This window comes from Prionailurus bengalensis, chromosome A1 (assembly GCF_016509475.1).
Source record: "Prionailurus bengalensis isolate Pbe53 chromosome A1, Fcat_Pben_1.1_paternal_pri, whole genome shotgun sequence".
NCBI lineage: Eukaryota > Metazoa > Chordata > Mammalia > Carnivora > Felidae > Prionailurus > Prionailurus bengalensis.
Window position 1 is genome coordinate 66994262 of NC_057343.1, and position 15704 is coordinate 67009965.

Consider the following 15704-nt stretch of genomic DNA (forward strand, 5'->3'; position numbering starts at 1 on the left):
AGTTACAGAGAACAGTATTATGTAGTTAGAAAAATTAAGAAAAATGGGAAACACAAAGATTTAAAGTTAGTCTTTTTTTTAATATGAAATTTATTTAAAAAAAAAAGAAATTTATTGTCAAATTGGTTTCCATACAACACCCAGTGCTCATCCCAAAGTTAGTCTTAATAGAGATGTATAGAGAAAGAGAGAGAAAGAATATTAATAAGAACTTAAAGGCAAAATTTTAATTGTTAGAGTTCGACGTGGATATCTCTAATTATTGAATTTTATCAACTTCTCTTTGAAAATGCCTATCTTTTTGTGTTTAAAAAATAATTGCTTTATATTCTCAATACAAAAAAGACCAGATCCTTCGTGTTATGAAAACTTGGTTGACTTTGGTTTTCATTTCCCACTTAGTTTTTGACATTGCTTCCCAAATTCAAATGCTATACCTGCTTCTGAGTCTGTGTATGGGTTGGACAATAGTGAGGATGAAGAAGTCTCAAAGCAGACCTCTCCAGTGGGATTCTACTCCTGCATCCACTGGCATTGCTGTATTCATTGTCATAACGCAGGTGAGGATTAATCCTCAGTGTTTGTCCTTTGCAATATGCAGAAATGCAAACGTGAATATGTCTCATTTCAAAGGTAAAACTTGGGACCCATGAGCAATTTGTCACTTTAAAGTCTTTTCATCTTCTGAGTGCTAGTATAGATTGCAGAATGTAATTGTAATTTATCTGAATTTGAGATTTCTCTCAGCTTATTCAAGTGCAGAATGCTTACTATTAGGTTAGATTCTCATTTCCTACTTAATAGCTTTCTTTTATATTTTCTAACACACATAGTAAGTATTCAACATTTTAAATGAGTGAATCAATGAATCTGAGATTCATCCATAGGCATGGATCTTTAGGTCCAGTTCTGCTACTTTATACATGAAACAATTCAAGTGAATATCTGAGATTAATGAAAAAGCAATTTACAGAATGAGCAAGAATGGGATCTAGTTTTTGAGAACAAATGCAAAAACAAATATAGTCCTCTTAGCCCTTTTTTTGTTTGTTTTCTCTTTTTTTTTTTTATTTTTTTTATTTATTTATTTTTTTTTTTTAAATTTTTTTTTTCAACGTTTATTTATTTTTGGGACAGAGAGAGACAGAGCATGAACGGGGGAGGGGCAGAGAGAGAGGGAGACACAGAATCTGAAACAGGCTCCAGGCTCTGAGCCATCAGCCCAGAGCCCGACGCGGGGCTCGAACTCACGGACCGCGAGATCGTGACCTGGCCGAAGTCGGACGCTTAACCGACTGCGCCACCCAGGCGCCCCTGTTTGTTTTCTCTTATTCTCAGATCTCAATATGCTTATATGCAATGGAGTTTATAAAAATTACAAAGAAAGGTATAAACAAAAATTTATACTGAGTTCGTGACCACCATTAGCTATAGATGAAAATGAAATTTACACCTGGGCTCTGCAGAGGACATTATAGTCTAAGTTTTAATGCATTAAATAAATTGAAAATTTCATTAATGAAGGATAAGACCTGTGCTTTATTCATCTTTATACTCATAGTATTTATTTAGTATAGGTGTCGAGTGAAATACGTGTATTGAATTTCATGATTGATTTAGAAAGAGACCATATGACAGGTGGTAATATTTATAAAGGAAATAATGCCTTTCTCAGGCATTAGAAGGAAAGGCTAATAACAACTGAATTAGAAATGATAAGTATAAGGGCAAGATTCTACTAAGTTAATGTTTTTGATCTAGGGCTTATGGAGACTAGTGTTCATATCAGGCTAAATTCTCATTTCTCAATAAATAGCTTTTTTAAAAACTGAATTTTCATGATTTCCTTATAATGTTAATCCATTATCATAGACAAATAGGAATTGAGAACTGAGATTATGACACTTCTCTAGAGTTTATGTCAGCGTTTATGACAAATACATGACACATGACCCTGGTCCTCAACCAGCCAGACAAGGAAGGTGAATGAGAATACATAAGTACAAATACACATGTATATTCCACAAGTCACATACTAGTATACATATCTGAAACTGTGGGGTTTGAGGATGTAAAAATGCGAATCATGGGAAATAATAGTTCTTTTTTGTTGGTTTTCTTTGGGGTTAATTAACAAATAAAAATTGTACGTTTTTAAGACATACAACTTGATGTTTTGATATATGTATGCATTTTGAAATGATCACCAAAATCAGGCTAGTTAACATATCCATCACCTCACATAGATACCAGGAGATAGTAGTTTACAATAGGACTTCTTTTTGCACAAGTTAAGTTTAGAAATGCAGGTTAGGGAATCATATGGGTATAGTAATTTGGTGGAGTGAAGAAATAACACTTCAGTCATGGAGAGCACATCTTCACCCTAAGAAGGAAATGTAGGTGTGGGGGATGACAGAGAAATTCAGCTGTCAAGTGTGGAAGCAGGAAGATTTCAGAATGAGAAGAGGAAGGGGTTTCTGACAAACCCCATAAAGTCTAAGAATTGGATTTAATAACTGAATTTTGATCTAAATTCTTTGGAAGCCACTGAAGACCACTCTAAGGGCCGAGCTGGCAAATCAAAGAAACACGGGGGACCCCTGACATGTGTGATGGCAAAAATATTATAATAGCTTGTGATCAGTGTTTAGAAAAGATGGAGGGAAAGTGATTTCTACAAAAGAGCAAAACACAGAACAGCTAATGAGGAACTTGGTGAGCTTTTTTTTTTTTACTGTAACAGTAACCATACAGGAGGAAAAAAGTCAACAAACAAATGGATAAGTAACGATGCTGGTCATCTGAGAATAGCCTGGCTGCTTCTAGTGAATATAAAAAATGTACCCTCCTTTACCCTGAGAGGTTACATCTGAAATCAACAGCTCCGACTCATTCACTTCTGGATTACAGAAGATACTGACATGTTTTAAAGTCACCCTGATACAATGGTGCTTGAATACAGGGCAGTTTGATTCTTCATATAGTGTGGAAGGAAGAAAGATTTAGAAGAAAGTTCAGATTTCTACTCTTAACCTTTTCAACTTATTTTCATCCTTAAAGATATCTTGTATCGGGGTAACATTCACATTTTTTATTTTCTGTATGTTGGTCTCATTCAATAAACATCCCTTTTCTCTGCTGTAGGGTAGGGTATCAGGGGGGTAAAGTCTGTGCTGGGTGTCTGTGTTTTATTAACAACCTTTATGGTGTGATAAGTCTTAGAACCTCTTAGGAATATTTATATATGCTTTAAGGAGGTGTTTAAAAAGCAAGTACTATACTTATAAGTAGACATGATTTTTTTTCTCTCTCTAAATGTAATATTGTATTTTGCAGAGTATTTTGCTACTTTGGGAACAGTTTGAAGATACCAGTCCTCACAGCTACCATTCACATCACAACTTAGCAGGGATCTTGCTAATCATTTTAAGAATTTGCCTAGCATTGTCATTAGGCTGTGGACTCTACCAGATCATCACAGTGGAGAGAAGCACGCTGAAAAGGGAGTTTTACATCACATTTGCCAAGGTATGGGTTTGGGTAGAAAATGGCTTCTTGTGATTATCAGCTTTGTTCTACTTTTTGGGGGAAGTTAAGCAACCCCATGTTAATATTGGTTAAGCTTGTATTCTGTGCCAAAGCACTGAGATACGCCCTTTATGTGCCCCACCTCATCTAATCTTCACAACCTGTGAGATGTAGGTATTATCCCATTTTACAGAACCCTTGCGATAGTAGTTTCCATGTAATCTTAGGTCAGTTTGCCTATGTCATAATTTCTTTGTCAATAGGAATTCTACACTCTTTTTCCGTATCAGAGTTTTTAAAAAATTACATTAGAATACAGCTTACATTTCTCAAAAAACAGTTATTAACTATGAACTGTTCACATGCAGAGTTATGCAGTCTTTTCTAACAAGCCGTAAGGAGCTCTCAGCAAAAGCAGATGAAGCAGGAGCCTGGGGACATAGTATGTTTCAGCCATTTCACTGCCTCCCAAGGAGGTCATGTTTACTTTATTACTTCTTCTGTGTCCCTTACCCTCGTGGGATCTAAAAGCAAATTTGATTTTTTTTTCTCTACCCGTTTAACAAAGGAAAAGATGAGAGAAGTTGGGGCAGCAACGCTGTAGGAGTCTACCTCCTAGAGAGTTCTGTTTTTCGGTCAGATTGACAGAATCCGTACACCTTCCTCTTGGCAACCCAGAACGGTATTCGGATAAGCCGTTTAGTCTGCCCGCCCGAGTCCACAGGGCTCAGCGTCCATTCCGAGGTGGCTGTGGAAGTAGGGCCAAATTCCTCATTCCCAGTGTTCAGCATCTTAAAGCTGCTGTTGCAGCCGCAGGAACCCACGTCAGCTTCCTGAGTGCCAAACGGGCAAAAAAACACGTCACTTTGCTTTTGAATTTGTCACAGGGATGGATGGGTTTGCGTATTTGAAAAGTTAATATATGTTTAAGGGGGTTTAAAAGTAAATTTCCTCTTTCATTCTATATTGAAGATAGTAACAAACTTTTTCTTAAAAAATTTTTATATGTTTTAATTTAACTTTTTGAATGGGTTCAAACATCTGAAAGTGTTTAAAGAGCAGTTTTGTTTTTTTTTTACCTCTCGTCTGTCTATCCAGTTATTATCTCCTCCTATAATCACTGCTATCAATTCCTGACTTACCCTCCTAGAGAACTTTAAACATGTATGTATTCCTGTGTATTTCCCTCCGTATTTACACAAACAGTAGTATACTAAACACCTTTTTTTACATCTTGTTTTTTCCCTTCTCTTCAGTATACCAGGCGTCTCAACAGCTCCTATTATTAACTTATTATTTCACTTAACATTTAATTTTGGAAGATAGAATACATTGCCGTGGTTCTAGGGAAGATAGAAAAAGATGCTTGAAAAGTATAATGTTAAAAAGTTTCCCATCCTTCCTTGCCCAGTTCTGCTGTCCTGCGTACTAGCTCACAAATGGGCAAGCACTGTCAGTGCTTTGGCATTCTTACAGAATCTCTTCCTGTATCTACATGCGAATACGAATGCATGGTCTTACTTTTTTCCTTTTACAGAAATAGTACACGTTTGTACTTTGCTTTTCTCAATGTTTGATGTTGCTTATATTCATGAATTTTCATGATTAAGTATATAACATAGTGTACAGTATTAAGCATATTAAAATGTGTACATATAAGAGATGTACAAATACAAAATTTTAAATACCCACGTGATTAGAAACAAAATGTTATCCTAGCAGCATCAAATTTATTTTTTATATTTAGAGTAGCAAGCTCTACTCTGAAGATCAATTGAGGTCAATCAGGACCTCCTAAATATGCTAGTAATGTTACTCTGAAAATAAAGATACAGCTGCATGCATTTGACTTACTTCTCATTTGTTTCAGGGCTGTATCTTGTGGTTTTTATGCCATCCAGGTCTCGCATGTATTTCTGTCGTTTTTAGTGACTACCAAAGAGATAAGGTAAGTAAAACACATGATCACAGTGGTTTTTTATAGTGTTTATTGGGAAATTATTAAAGGTGAAAAGGCCTATTTTTTTCCATTTAGAGGTTTTTTTGAGCTTTTTATGTATTTTATTTTTAATTTTTTTAAGCTCTATTTTATTTTTGAGAGAGACAGAGTGCAAGCAGGGGAGAGGCAGAGAGGGAGGGAGACACAGAATCCAAAGCAGGTTCCAGGCTCTGAGCTGGATGGGACTCTCAGCACAGAGTCCCGTGTGGGGCTCAAACCCATGAACCACAAGCTCATGACCGGAGCCGAAGTTGGACGCTTAACCCACTGAGCCACCGAGGCGCCACATTGAGCTCTTTAAAATCAAGCTTTGAAACAAAATATTGAACTGGCGAGTATATAAATTAGAACTTTAAGTGTAAAATAAAAATGTTTAATTTAGTTAATAAAAAATGATAAAAATAGCTTTTGTTAATTTTAATCTATTTCATAATACTATTTTATAAATGAGGCGATTCATAATCCGTCGTTGTTAGGAAAAATTGATTAAGATGTTTTACAGCATAGTGGAAAAATCAAAATAGATTTAAAAAATCAGTCTAGTTGCTTTAACAGACTGCAGACTGCAATGCCACGCTCAAGTGTGCGCCACCATTTTCATTGTGCTGAAACCCACCTTCTTAGGTAAACGACTCCATCATTTCAAAGTGTTCTGCCGGGTACCTTTTACAAGCAATGCAGTCTGTGCTTGAACACACGGATGTTTCTTAAACCTGAGGTGTTTACAAGGGGTAAATAGATAGGAAGGTAGTCTACAAAAATAAAGAAGCAACTTGAGAATTTCTGAAAGAGCTTTTAGAGTACTCTTCAAGATTCAGGTCCCTACCTGAATCATGCTTTATTCTCATTACTAGATTATCCAGGAAGCTGATTTTTCGGATCTCTTCCTGTGGTGTGTGCACCCTGAGGAGAGAATGGGTTAGCAAATTGAGTGTGTTTATAAACTGTTAAATAAGTTTTGCCTTGAACAGTTACAGTTCTGAACATTGGTCATATTTTCCTACTGAAAATTTATTTGATAAAATGTACCCATGTTAAAGATGGAGGAGTAGTTTATGTGTGTATATATATATGGATGTATGTAAGTATAAAGTACATGGGTTCATGATAACTTGAATATAATTTGTCTGTTGCTGCATGCAATAAATACATTCCCTTTCTTTTCTTTTCAGGTTATTACAATAGGTGTTATCCTTTGCCAGTCCGTTTCCATGGTTATTCTCTACAGACTCTTTCTGTCCCACAGTCTATACTGGGAAGTCTCTTCACTTTCTTCAGTAACACTACCACTGACCATATCATCTGGGCACAAAAGTCGGCCTCACTTCTGATACTTGATTTTCTTTAAAGGAAAAGTGAATTGATTTGAGAGTGCAATAAGGATCCAAATGCAGTGACTTTTCTTTCATACTTGTGGTATGGAAAATTGAACAAAGAAGGCCGAGCATGTTATTTATACAACTGCATTGAAGCAGTATCAAACTGAAAAAAGGTAATAAATGTTTTGAAATATGCTTAATAAACTTTGAAGAAAGAGTGTTGTTATAAGGTGATTTATGCAATTTCTCTGTGGAAATTAAGATGAAAAAGAATTATATGATATTTTGGTAAGAGATTCACCACTTACAATGCCTCGTCTCATATCAATAGTTAACTCAGGTTTGATAGTCTTGTGAAAAGTAATCAGTTAAATGATTACTTGCTTATACATACATATCTAACTCCAGTTACAAAGTCAGTGTAATACACTGATTTAAAACTGCTTCTTTTTATGCTTTGAGGAAAATGCATTTCGTATTGGAGTTTAAAGGAATTGAAAATGAAATTACTTCAGAATGTGAATATAAAGTATATTTATAGCTAAATGAATAAGCTTTTGTTTATTTGTGTGTGGGGTTCTTCTCCATTTTCTTCTATCACTTCTGGCTCTAGTTCAGGTTCTAGCTTGATTAGCAAAGGGTTTCTGACAGATAATTTATGAAAAATAACACTTAGATACATTACATAGGTTATTCGTTACAAAGAGTTCTCAAATGTAAGCACTTAGGTGAAGAGACAAACAGGGTTCTATGTTTAAAAAGAAAGAAGGAAAAAGTACTATGTGATAGGTACTAAAATTTTAATCCTGATATAATTCATTTCTCTTACATTGAATCCCCAATCATAATTAAGCCGTATACACAGATTAAATTAACAGAAGCATTTCACATAAATGTTGGTTTCAGTCATCAACTACCCATGAATTCCTGCCCAAGGATACTTAATCAGGATTAAATTTTCTATGAATAATTGAAAAACAAAATACTCACTGGATTTGTTATAATCCGTGTTGGCACTGGATTCTAAGTAGTTGCCATCTTGAATCCTTTGTAATAAAGCCATATTTTTTTGTGTATGTGATGCCCCAGTATTGAGTATGCTAGCTGCAAAACACTCTATCAAGTGCCTGTTTAAAGAATTGCTAAATGGTTGTCAATACCTGCTGTATAAAATGAGTATTCCCATTAGTAGTCACTGATTGGAAAGGATTCTGTTTCTGTGTGTCATGTCATTCAGACCTTTTCATTTTCACATCTGGCTTTAAAAAAAATATTCTTTATCAACTGTCAAAGGTATTACATTTTTAAGCAAGAAATGGTGCACTGATCTGGTAATTAAAGTTTTTAATTAAGTAGTTAACGTAGCGTAACTTTAATATATCTATGGCTTCGTCTTTGTTTTTACCTGACACCTAGTCTCATTGGAAATGAACAGTATTCTGTTTCATTTTAAAGGCAAGATGCATAGGTTCTTGAGCAGCAAACTGGCAGAATGGCAGAGGTCAGCCTGCTCATTAAATCATTTTCCTAACAGTTCTCTGTAAATTATCTAATAAATGAGGGCTGCAGGTTACCACTAGAAAGTCCGAAGTATATTTTAGGTTTACGTGATCTGCTGTGGGGTCACAACCTTTTCTTTTAGCCCGTCTCGCTCATAACCCCGGTTTCTGTCTGTCGCGTTCAACTGAGGTGCAGTTAATTAAGCAGGACAAAAAGGTGAAGTCTTTTCCTAAGTGTTGTGAACTTGCAACAGTGGAAAGGGAGTAACTTTTCTGTTGCTTACGCAAAGATCACAGAAACTGTAATCCGAATATATGAAATATGTTGTTGTGCTTGCATATATGAAACTTTAACAGGTCTTTTTTTACTTTAATTATCTTTTAATTTATGGTTGAATTGTTGATAATTTATTTTGTTATTCAGGAGCCATTGTTAAATGAAGGAAAACAGTTGTTAATAATTAACATATAACACCTAAGACACTGTTAATAAATCTAGTAATCAGAGCTCAGAATTTATAGTCCGTAAGTCGTGGCACAGCATCGCTCTTCTCTTGCTGGATGTTTGCAGGAGACCTGTCAGCGCCGAGCATGGAAGGATAGACTGCAAACTCTCCTTAAGATCAAAACTGCTCTACTTTTCTTTCTGACAGATCATGCTTTCCTACATCTGTGTTTACATTTTTTTCTTAAAGAAGATGAGTATGTCCAGAGCTTTTTTTTTCCTTTTTTTTTCCATTTTTTTCCATTTTATTTCTTCCTTTAGGAGGGTAAAGAAAATATTTACTTCTGTTGACACGTGTAACAATACTAGCTCCTACTTACCTGAATGTCTGCTGTGCGTCAGGCCCCTTATCTTCGTCACTGAGCCCTACCGTGCTGGCAGAGCTCCCCTTCAACTGCGTGTGAGAGAGAATAAATGAGTTCTCTAAAGGCACCTGACTTCTCTTTCATTTTTCTACTTCACCCTCATGATTTAATGAGCACCTATTAGGTGTGTATGTTTTCAGTGAGAATGCGTGGCTATCCATAGTTAATTTTGGCTGTTGATTTTAACATTAAACCTGAAATTGTACTGAGGTCAGAAGTGAGGTTTCACGTGTAAGTGTGCACTGAGCACACTTCAGTATTTGAACCTTGGCTTTCAGCTAGAGGCAAAAGAGCTTGTTTTAGGAAGGCTGTCTGTGGTCTCAACTTGTAGTCTAAGTCTACTAAAACTAGAAGATTGGCAAGTCCAAGGCCAGCTGTGATGTAGTGAGACTAGAACACATGCATCAACATGAGCCCTGGCCCCTTCAGCACGTTTCCCTGAGGAGGCAGTGCCGATCCTTGGGAAATTCTTAGGAAATCCAGAATTATTTGTGTAACATTCTATTTAAATAGCTTCAGTGGTGTCAGATCTTCAAGATTTTTGTTTGTTTTGAGAAGTAATATAACCAATCAATTTGAGACCAGATCTAAAAAGGTAATACCATTTTTGGTACCAACATGAATTCTTGAGTTGAGACTAAAATGACAAAATTGGTTTTCCTGTGAAATCTGAAAAGCAGTGTGGAAGCACACTGGCCTGAACTCTTGAATAGTTCTTGAAGGAATATTGCTGCTTCCACACTCCGGCAGCCTTTTCTGCACGTCTCCCAGGGCATCGTGCACAGCGTCCTCTAGGAGTGTGGCTTACATAGAAAACCAGGAGATCTGGAGGAGTCCTAGAGAGAAGTGGCCCTGCCCGCCAAAGCCCATTCTCTGCACAGTGAAGGGAAATCAGTTGGATGATAGAATTCTTTGTGCTAATCTTAGGCCTTTTTTTAAGTTCGAAATTATTTTAAAACAGAGTTTAAAATGATAAATCAGACCAAACTACTACTGGCTTGTCAAAAACTCTCCATTTGCTTTCCTTTGCACTTAGAAAAAAGTGATCCATGCTCCTTACCGTATTCTACAAGGATCCATGTGACCTGATCCCTGCCTCTCTGACCTCATTTCATACCACTCTCCCTCTCACCATACTCCAACCCCATCATCAAAAAATACCGTGTTTGTATCGCTGCCTCAGGGCCTTTGCAGTAACTATTTCTGCCTGGAATACTCTCTTCCAAATCTTGGCATTGGCTGTGTGGCTGAATCCTCCTTGCCCTCCAGGTTCTCAGCTCAAATATCTTTCAGAGACCTCTGACCATCGGTAGTGGCTTTATGTGGTGCCAGTATAGCTAAGCTGGAGATATGTTCCTCTTAATTCTCCCTGCATAATTTTAGGATCGTGTGGGTCACAAGAGATGTGTGGTGTGAGATTCAGAAGGCAGAAGTTAAGTCGCCAGATCCAGATTTCTATAATTGAAAGGTCCAAGCAGGGCACGCATTGTTGTGGCTTACCCACATTATTGCGTATCTGCTGGCTTATCTTTTTGGTCTGTGGGCCAACAACCAGGCATGCAGAAACGCCAGCTCCTGCTGGATCACCTCCTTTACTTTCTCTGACTCCTCGGCCAGGTGTGTGTTTCATTCTGTGACAGAGGGTGCCAGGTTCTGCAGCACAACCCTGTCATTGAGGTTGGAGGCTTGGAGGCAGCGGGAGACTGGCATGGGTTCCACTGAGTCCCCGTGGGTTCTGCTCTCCTCTCCTGGCAGGTCCCAGTATGTTCTCGCTTCCCCCGCTTCACATCCGTCCCCCCTTCCCTTTTTGTGGCCTCCCTGTCACAAAAGAACAGCCTCCTATAATCCCTATTACAAATCCTTTCTTTTATATATTAAAAATGGTGTGTGATACCCTAGTGGTTCTTCTCTGATCAGATGCTAACTGAGAGGTCATCCGAACAGATGCTACCCCATCCGGATTGCTCTGTCACATTTCCCCTTTTCTTGTTAAACTTCCCACTTTATCTTTGCCTGTTGCCTCTCACCCCAATTAGAATGTAAATTCTAAGGGAGTTTGGCCATCGTCTGGATTGTTCACTGCTGTATCCCTAGCACCTAGAGCATTCCCTGGTGCACATGAGATGCTCAAAAATATTCTTGAATTAATGAAAGCAATTTTGAAAAAGTTTCAGACATGCACTTAGCAATATGGCATGAATTAAATCATAGAACCTCCCATAATGACTTTATGCCTTCCTTGCCTGTTCTTCATTTAATTACATGGAACCAAGAATGTGTACAAATCTTGCATAGCCAAGTAGTTGTTCTGAAGTTTAATCTCTAAAACTCATCAGTTATGAGACGCTTCCTCAAGTTGTCAAAGAGGCAGTTTCTCTCTATTTTATATAGTATTGGAACTATGTGCCTTGTTTCTCAGACCACTACAACTAAAAGCACCAATTTAAAAGAAGTTTGAGTCAACTAGAGGAAGAAGGTTGATGGCAGTGAGAAGTAGCTGGGAGAAATCGGAAAAACTAAAAATGGCACTAACTCAAATCACAGGAGCCTGGGGTCATGCAGTGTGGGTGAAAACAGCCCTGTGGCCTGAATAGACCCTTAGGGCTTCGTTGTTCAGTATAACTTCCGACAATGGCTCTTAGTAATCAAAGATTAAATTACATGTAATGTTCAGTATCCTCAGAGAAATGTGCAAATACATTGTGATGTTTTATTCTTGTTAAGTAGGTATTATGTGCATAATTGTGCAAAAATCAGAAGGTTGAAAGGGTAAAAAATTAAGTCAGCCATTTCCCTTCCATTGATCCACACTCTGCTATCAGTTTCTTGTTTATTTTTCTGGATGGCCTCATGTGTATATAAACACGCACATATATATGAAACACAAATGGTACTATAGTATACCGTACACAATGTTTTGCATATTCAGCAGTTTATTCTGTGTCCTTACCTACAGAATTGCCCCATTTTCTTCATTCGTTGCATAGAACCCCATTATATGCGTATATTTTAATTTTTTTAAATCAGTCCTCTGCCACTGGACAGTGTTAGTTTCCACTCTTTTGCTATTACAAATAGCTTCTAAACACTTGGAATAAAATAAAATGGATAAAAAATTTGCCTCTTCCCCTCTTCCCAGCACTACAGCCCCCCTCCCCTTTTCAGGATCTAAATCCTTGGAAGTTCCAGAGTGAATGAAGTGTCTTTGTTATTCATGGTGGAACCTGATAGTTCATGCTAATGAGATGACTCAGGATGAAGGCTAGCCACACCCAAAATACCAACCATGTGATTAGAGAGTTGGGGCTTTGGGGCACAGTGATAACAGCCTGACCTCTGGGGTGGGAAGGACTGGAGATTAAATTCAGCCTTGTGGCCAATGATTCAGTTGGCTATGCCTATGTAATAAAGCCCAACAAAAACCCGACACCAAGCTCAGGTGAGCTTTTTTGGTTTTTGTTTTGTGTAATACAGTGGAATTCTCAATTTTTTTATGGCTTCTGTGTTCTTCTTATGTCACAGATAGAAAAGCATTACCTCTTTGAAATTATGTTTCAGTTGTCCATATTTTCTAGTAGATTTACATTTTTATCTATTTAAAGTTTTGATTCACCTAGAATTTATTTTGCTATAAAATATAAGCTAGGGATCCAACTTAATTTTTTTCAGATGGTTGCCCTCTTTTACAACATCATATATTGTGTAATCTACCTTCTCTTTACTGATTTGTTGCTAGTCTATTTCTGGGCTTAAGGCTATTTCAGTGAACTGTTTGATCCGTGATCTAAAACTGCACTATTTTAATTATTGTAGCTTTAAAATATGCCATATTGTCTGGTGGGGAGAATTTACCTGTTAGTGCTCTTCTTTGTTATAATTTTTATGATTATACCTACCACTTCTTTCATAATGAACTTTAGAATCAATTTTTCTGATTTTTAAAAGAAAAATCTTGTTTACTATTTCTAGTGGGATGAACTAAATTCCTATAGCAAATTAGGGAGAAACGACTTTATTAACATGTTGGATATTAATCCCACAGATGGTTGCTCATCTTTTTGGCTCCTTAGCCAAGCATTTCATTAACTGTATGAACCTGTGATTGCTCTCATAGTGATCCAAGAAAGTGGTATGAAATACTTTTCTATTTGTTTAATGTGAACATGTGTTTGCCAATCACTTTTAAAGGACTTCTTTATATAGATCTTGTACATTTCATTATACCCCTTGGATATTTGAGTGTTTTCTTTCATTCTGTCTTGCAAATGGCTGTTGTTTTACACATGAAGTGTGTTAATTTCTGTATTTTAATTTTGCTCCCAATTCTAACTGAATTATAATAATTGTAATTATTTTCTAGTTGGTTCTCTTGTATTTTCTAGGCAAACAGTTGTGTCATTTGCATATAATGATCATATTTTTTCTCTTCTTTCCCTTTTTTACCTCTCATTTTTACCCCCTTATTGCTAGTATCTTCAAAACAGGGTTAATTGGTTTTGGTAACATGGCAGTAAGATTTCTACATCCCCATGACATAATTCCAAGCAGACTTTGGAAAGTTAAGTACATATTATTGTGATCCCTAGAGCAATAACTAAAATACACACACCACCACCACCACCACCACCACCACCACCACCACCACCCCTACACCCAAATATTTTGGCAAAATTAAAATATGAAAGTTTAAATGGAATGCTAAAATAGTGTTCAAATAACCCAAAAGAAGAGAGGAAAAGGGAAATGGGAATTAAAAACAGAAAAATAAGCAGAAAACAAATAACAAACTGATAGACCCAAATCCAGACTTATCAATAATCACACTAAATGTAAATGTTCTACATATACCAATTGAGAGATTGTCAGAATATTTTTTTTTGTATCCCAACTATGCTGTATACAAAAATTCACTTAAATATAGTGATATAGGTAAGTTAAAATGACAGGAAAGATATACCCATGCAAACAGTATGACTATATTAATGTCAAGATACACTTCAGAGTAATGAAAATTACCAGGGATAAGCAAAGGATAAAAAGATAAGAGTTGATTCATCAAGAACACCTCAGTCTTAAATATATACCAAACAGCAGATCTTCAAACTACATACAGCAAAAACTAACAGAACTGAAAAGAGAAATAGACAAACCTTTAATTGTAGTTGGAGACTTCAACACTCCTCTTTCAGTCATCATATATAGAACTGAATAGAACAATATAGAACTGAACAACACTGTCAATGGGATCTACATGACATTTGTAGAACACTCAACCCAAGAGCAGCAGAATATAGTCTTTTCAGGTATGCATGCACCATTCATCAAGATAGACTATAACCTGGGTCAAAAATTATAACAAATCTAAAAAAAAAAAAAATTGAAGTTATCAAATAGTCTCTCTGAGCCTAATCAGTAACACAAAGATAACTGGAAAATCTACAAATACTTGAAAAACAAACAAATTAACCATGGCTTAGTAAAAATAATTTGAACTGACAAAATGAAAATACAGCATATCAAAATGCATGAGAGGAAGCTAAAATATTTCTTAGGAATAAATTTATAGCATTCAATACCTATTATACAGAGGGGTGCCTGGTTGACTTAGTTGGTAGAGCATGCAACTCTTGATCTCAGGCTTGTAAGTTTGAGCCCCACGTTGAGTACACAGATTACTTGAAAATAAAATCTTTAAGAAACAAAAAACAATGCTTATAAAGAAGGGAAGTCTTGAATCAATAATACAAAACTTTTAACTTAAGAAAACAAAAAATAAATAAAAAATAACCTCAAAGCAGCAGGAGAAAGAAAATAATAAAGAGTAGCTTTCAATTAAACTTGATCACAGAAAACCATGGAGAAAATTAATGAAACCAAAACTGGTTCTTGGAAAAGATCAGTAAAATTAATAAGCCTCTAGTAAAATTGACAAAGGAAGAAAAGGGGTAATATGAATTAGCAGTCATGAAAGAAGAGGTATTAGACTTAGCAAATATTAATAGGACAACAGGAAATACTGCAAAAATCTACATAAATAGGACAATTTAGGTTAAATAATCAACTCTCTGGAAAGTGTATGTCAAGAACTACGAAGAGTGTGAGATTTTATTAAGAAGCTAACTATTAACCTGTTACTCTTTCATAAAGGCTGCAGAGCACATGAGACTCCTAGGTCAGAGATGAAGGACTTTGTTACTCATAGCTTGGCAAATATCACGAGCTTCCTGTTGGTTTGCATGGGTTACACATAATTCCTACATCCATGGAGGCAATAGATATAGTCCATCGTGGCAATAGATGTAGTCCATGGCAGTGGGATTCATGTAGCCCCCAAGAAACACCGAAGTTGAGAAATTTATCTCTTTTATAACTGGTGCTGGGTTGAGAGGAAAATGTTACTTCATTCTGCTCACAGTCCTGAGAAAGGGCCGAAATGAAGAGTCGTTAGAGCTTTGCATTATTGGCATAACCAGCAAGGTATGCAGG

At 36.4% G+C, this 15704-nt stretch overlaps 1 protein-coding gene across 2 annotated transcripts in view; it reads left to right on the forward strand.

Moving 5' to 3' along the window:
* The window catches only part of GPR180 (G protein-coupled receptor 180), a 41952-nt gene that overhangs the window by 20594 nt on the left and 5654 nt on the right, over positions 1-15704 (forward strand). The window contains exons 6-9 of one of the 2 annotated variants that reach the window (XR_006297513.1): positions 403-560; positions 3340-3531; positions 5402-5479; positions 6703-7022. Coding sequence is in view for 1 of the 2 variants with exons in the window: in XM_043581611.1 (XP_043437546.1) it covers positions 403-560; positions 3340-3531; positions 5402-5479; positions 6703-6861 (587 nt within the window). In the remaining variant the exon portion in view is untranslated. Of the gene's footprint in view, positions 1-402; positions 561-3339; positions 3532-5401; positions 5480-6702; positions 13569-15704 lie in introns of those variants that run through there. The other variant, XM_043581611.1, reaches the window with a different exon arrangement.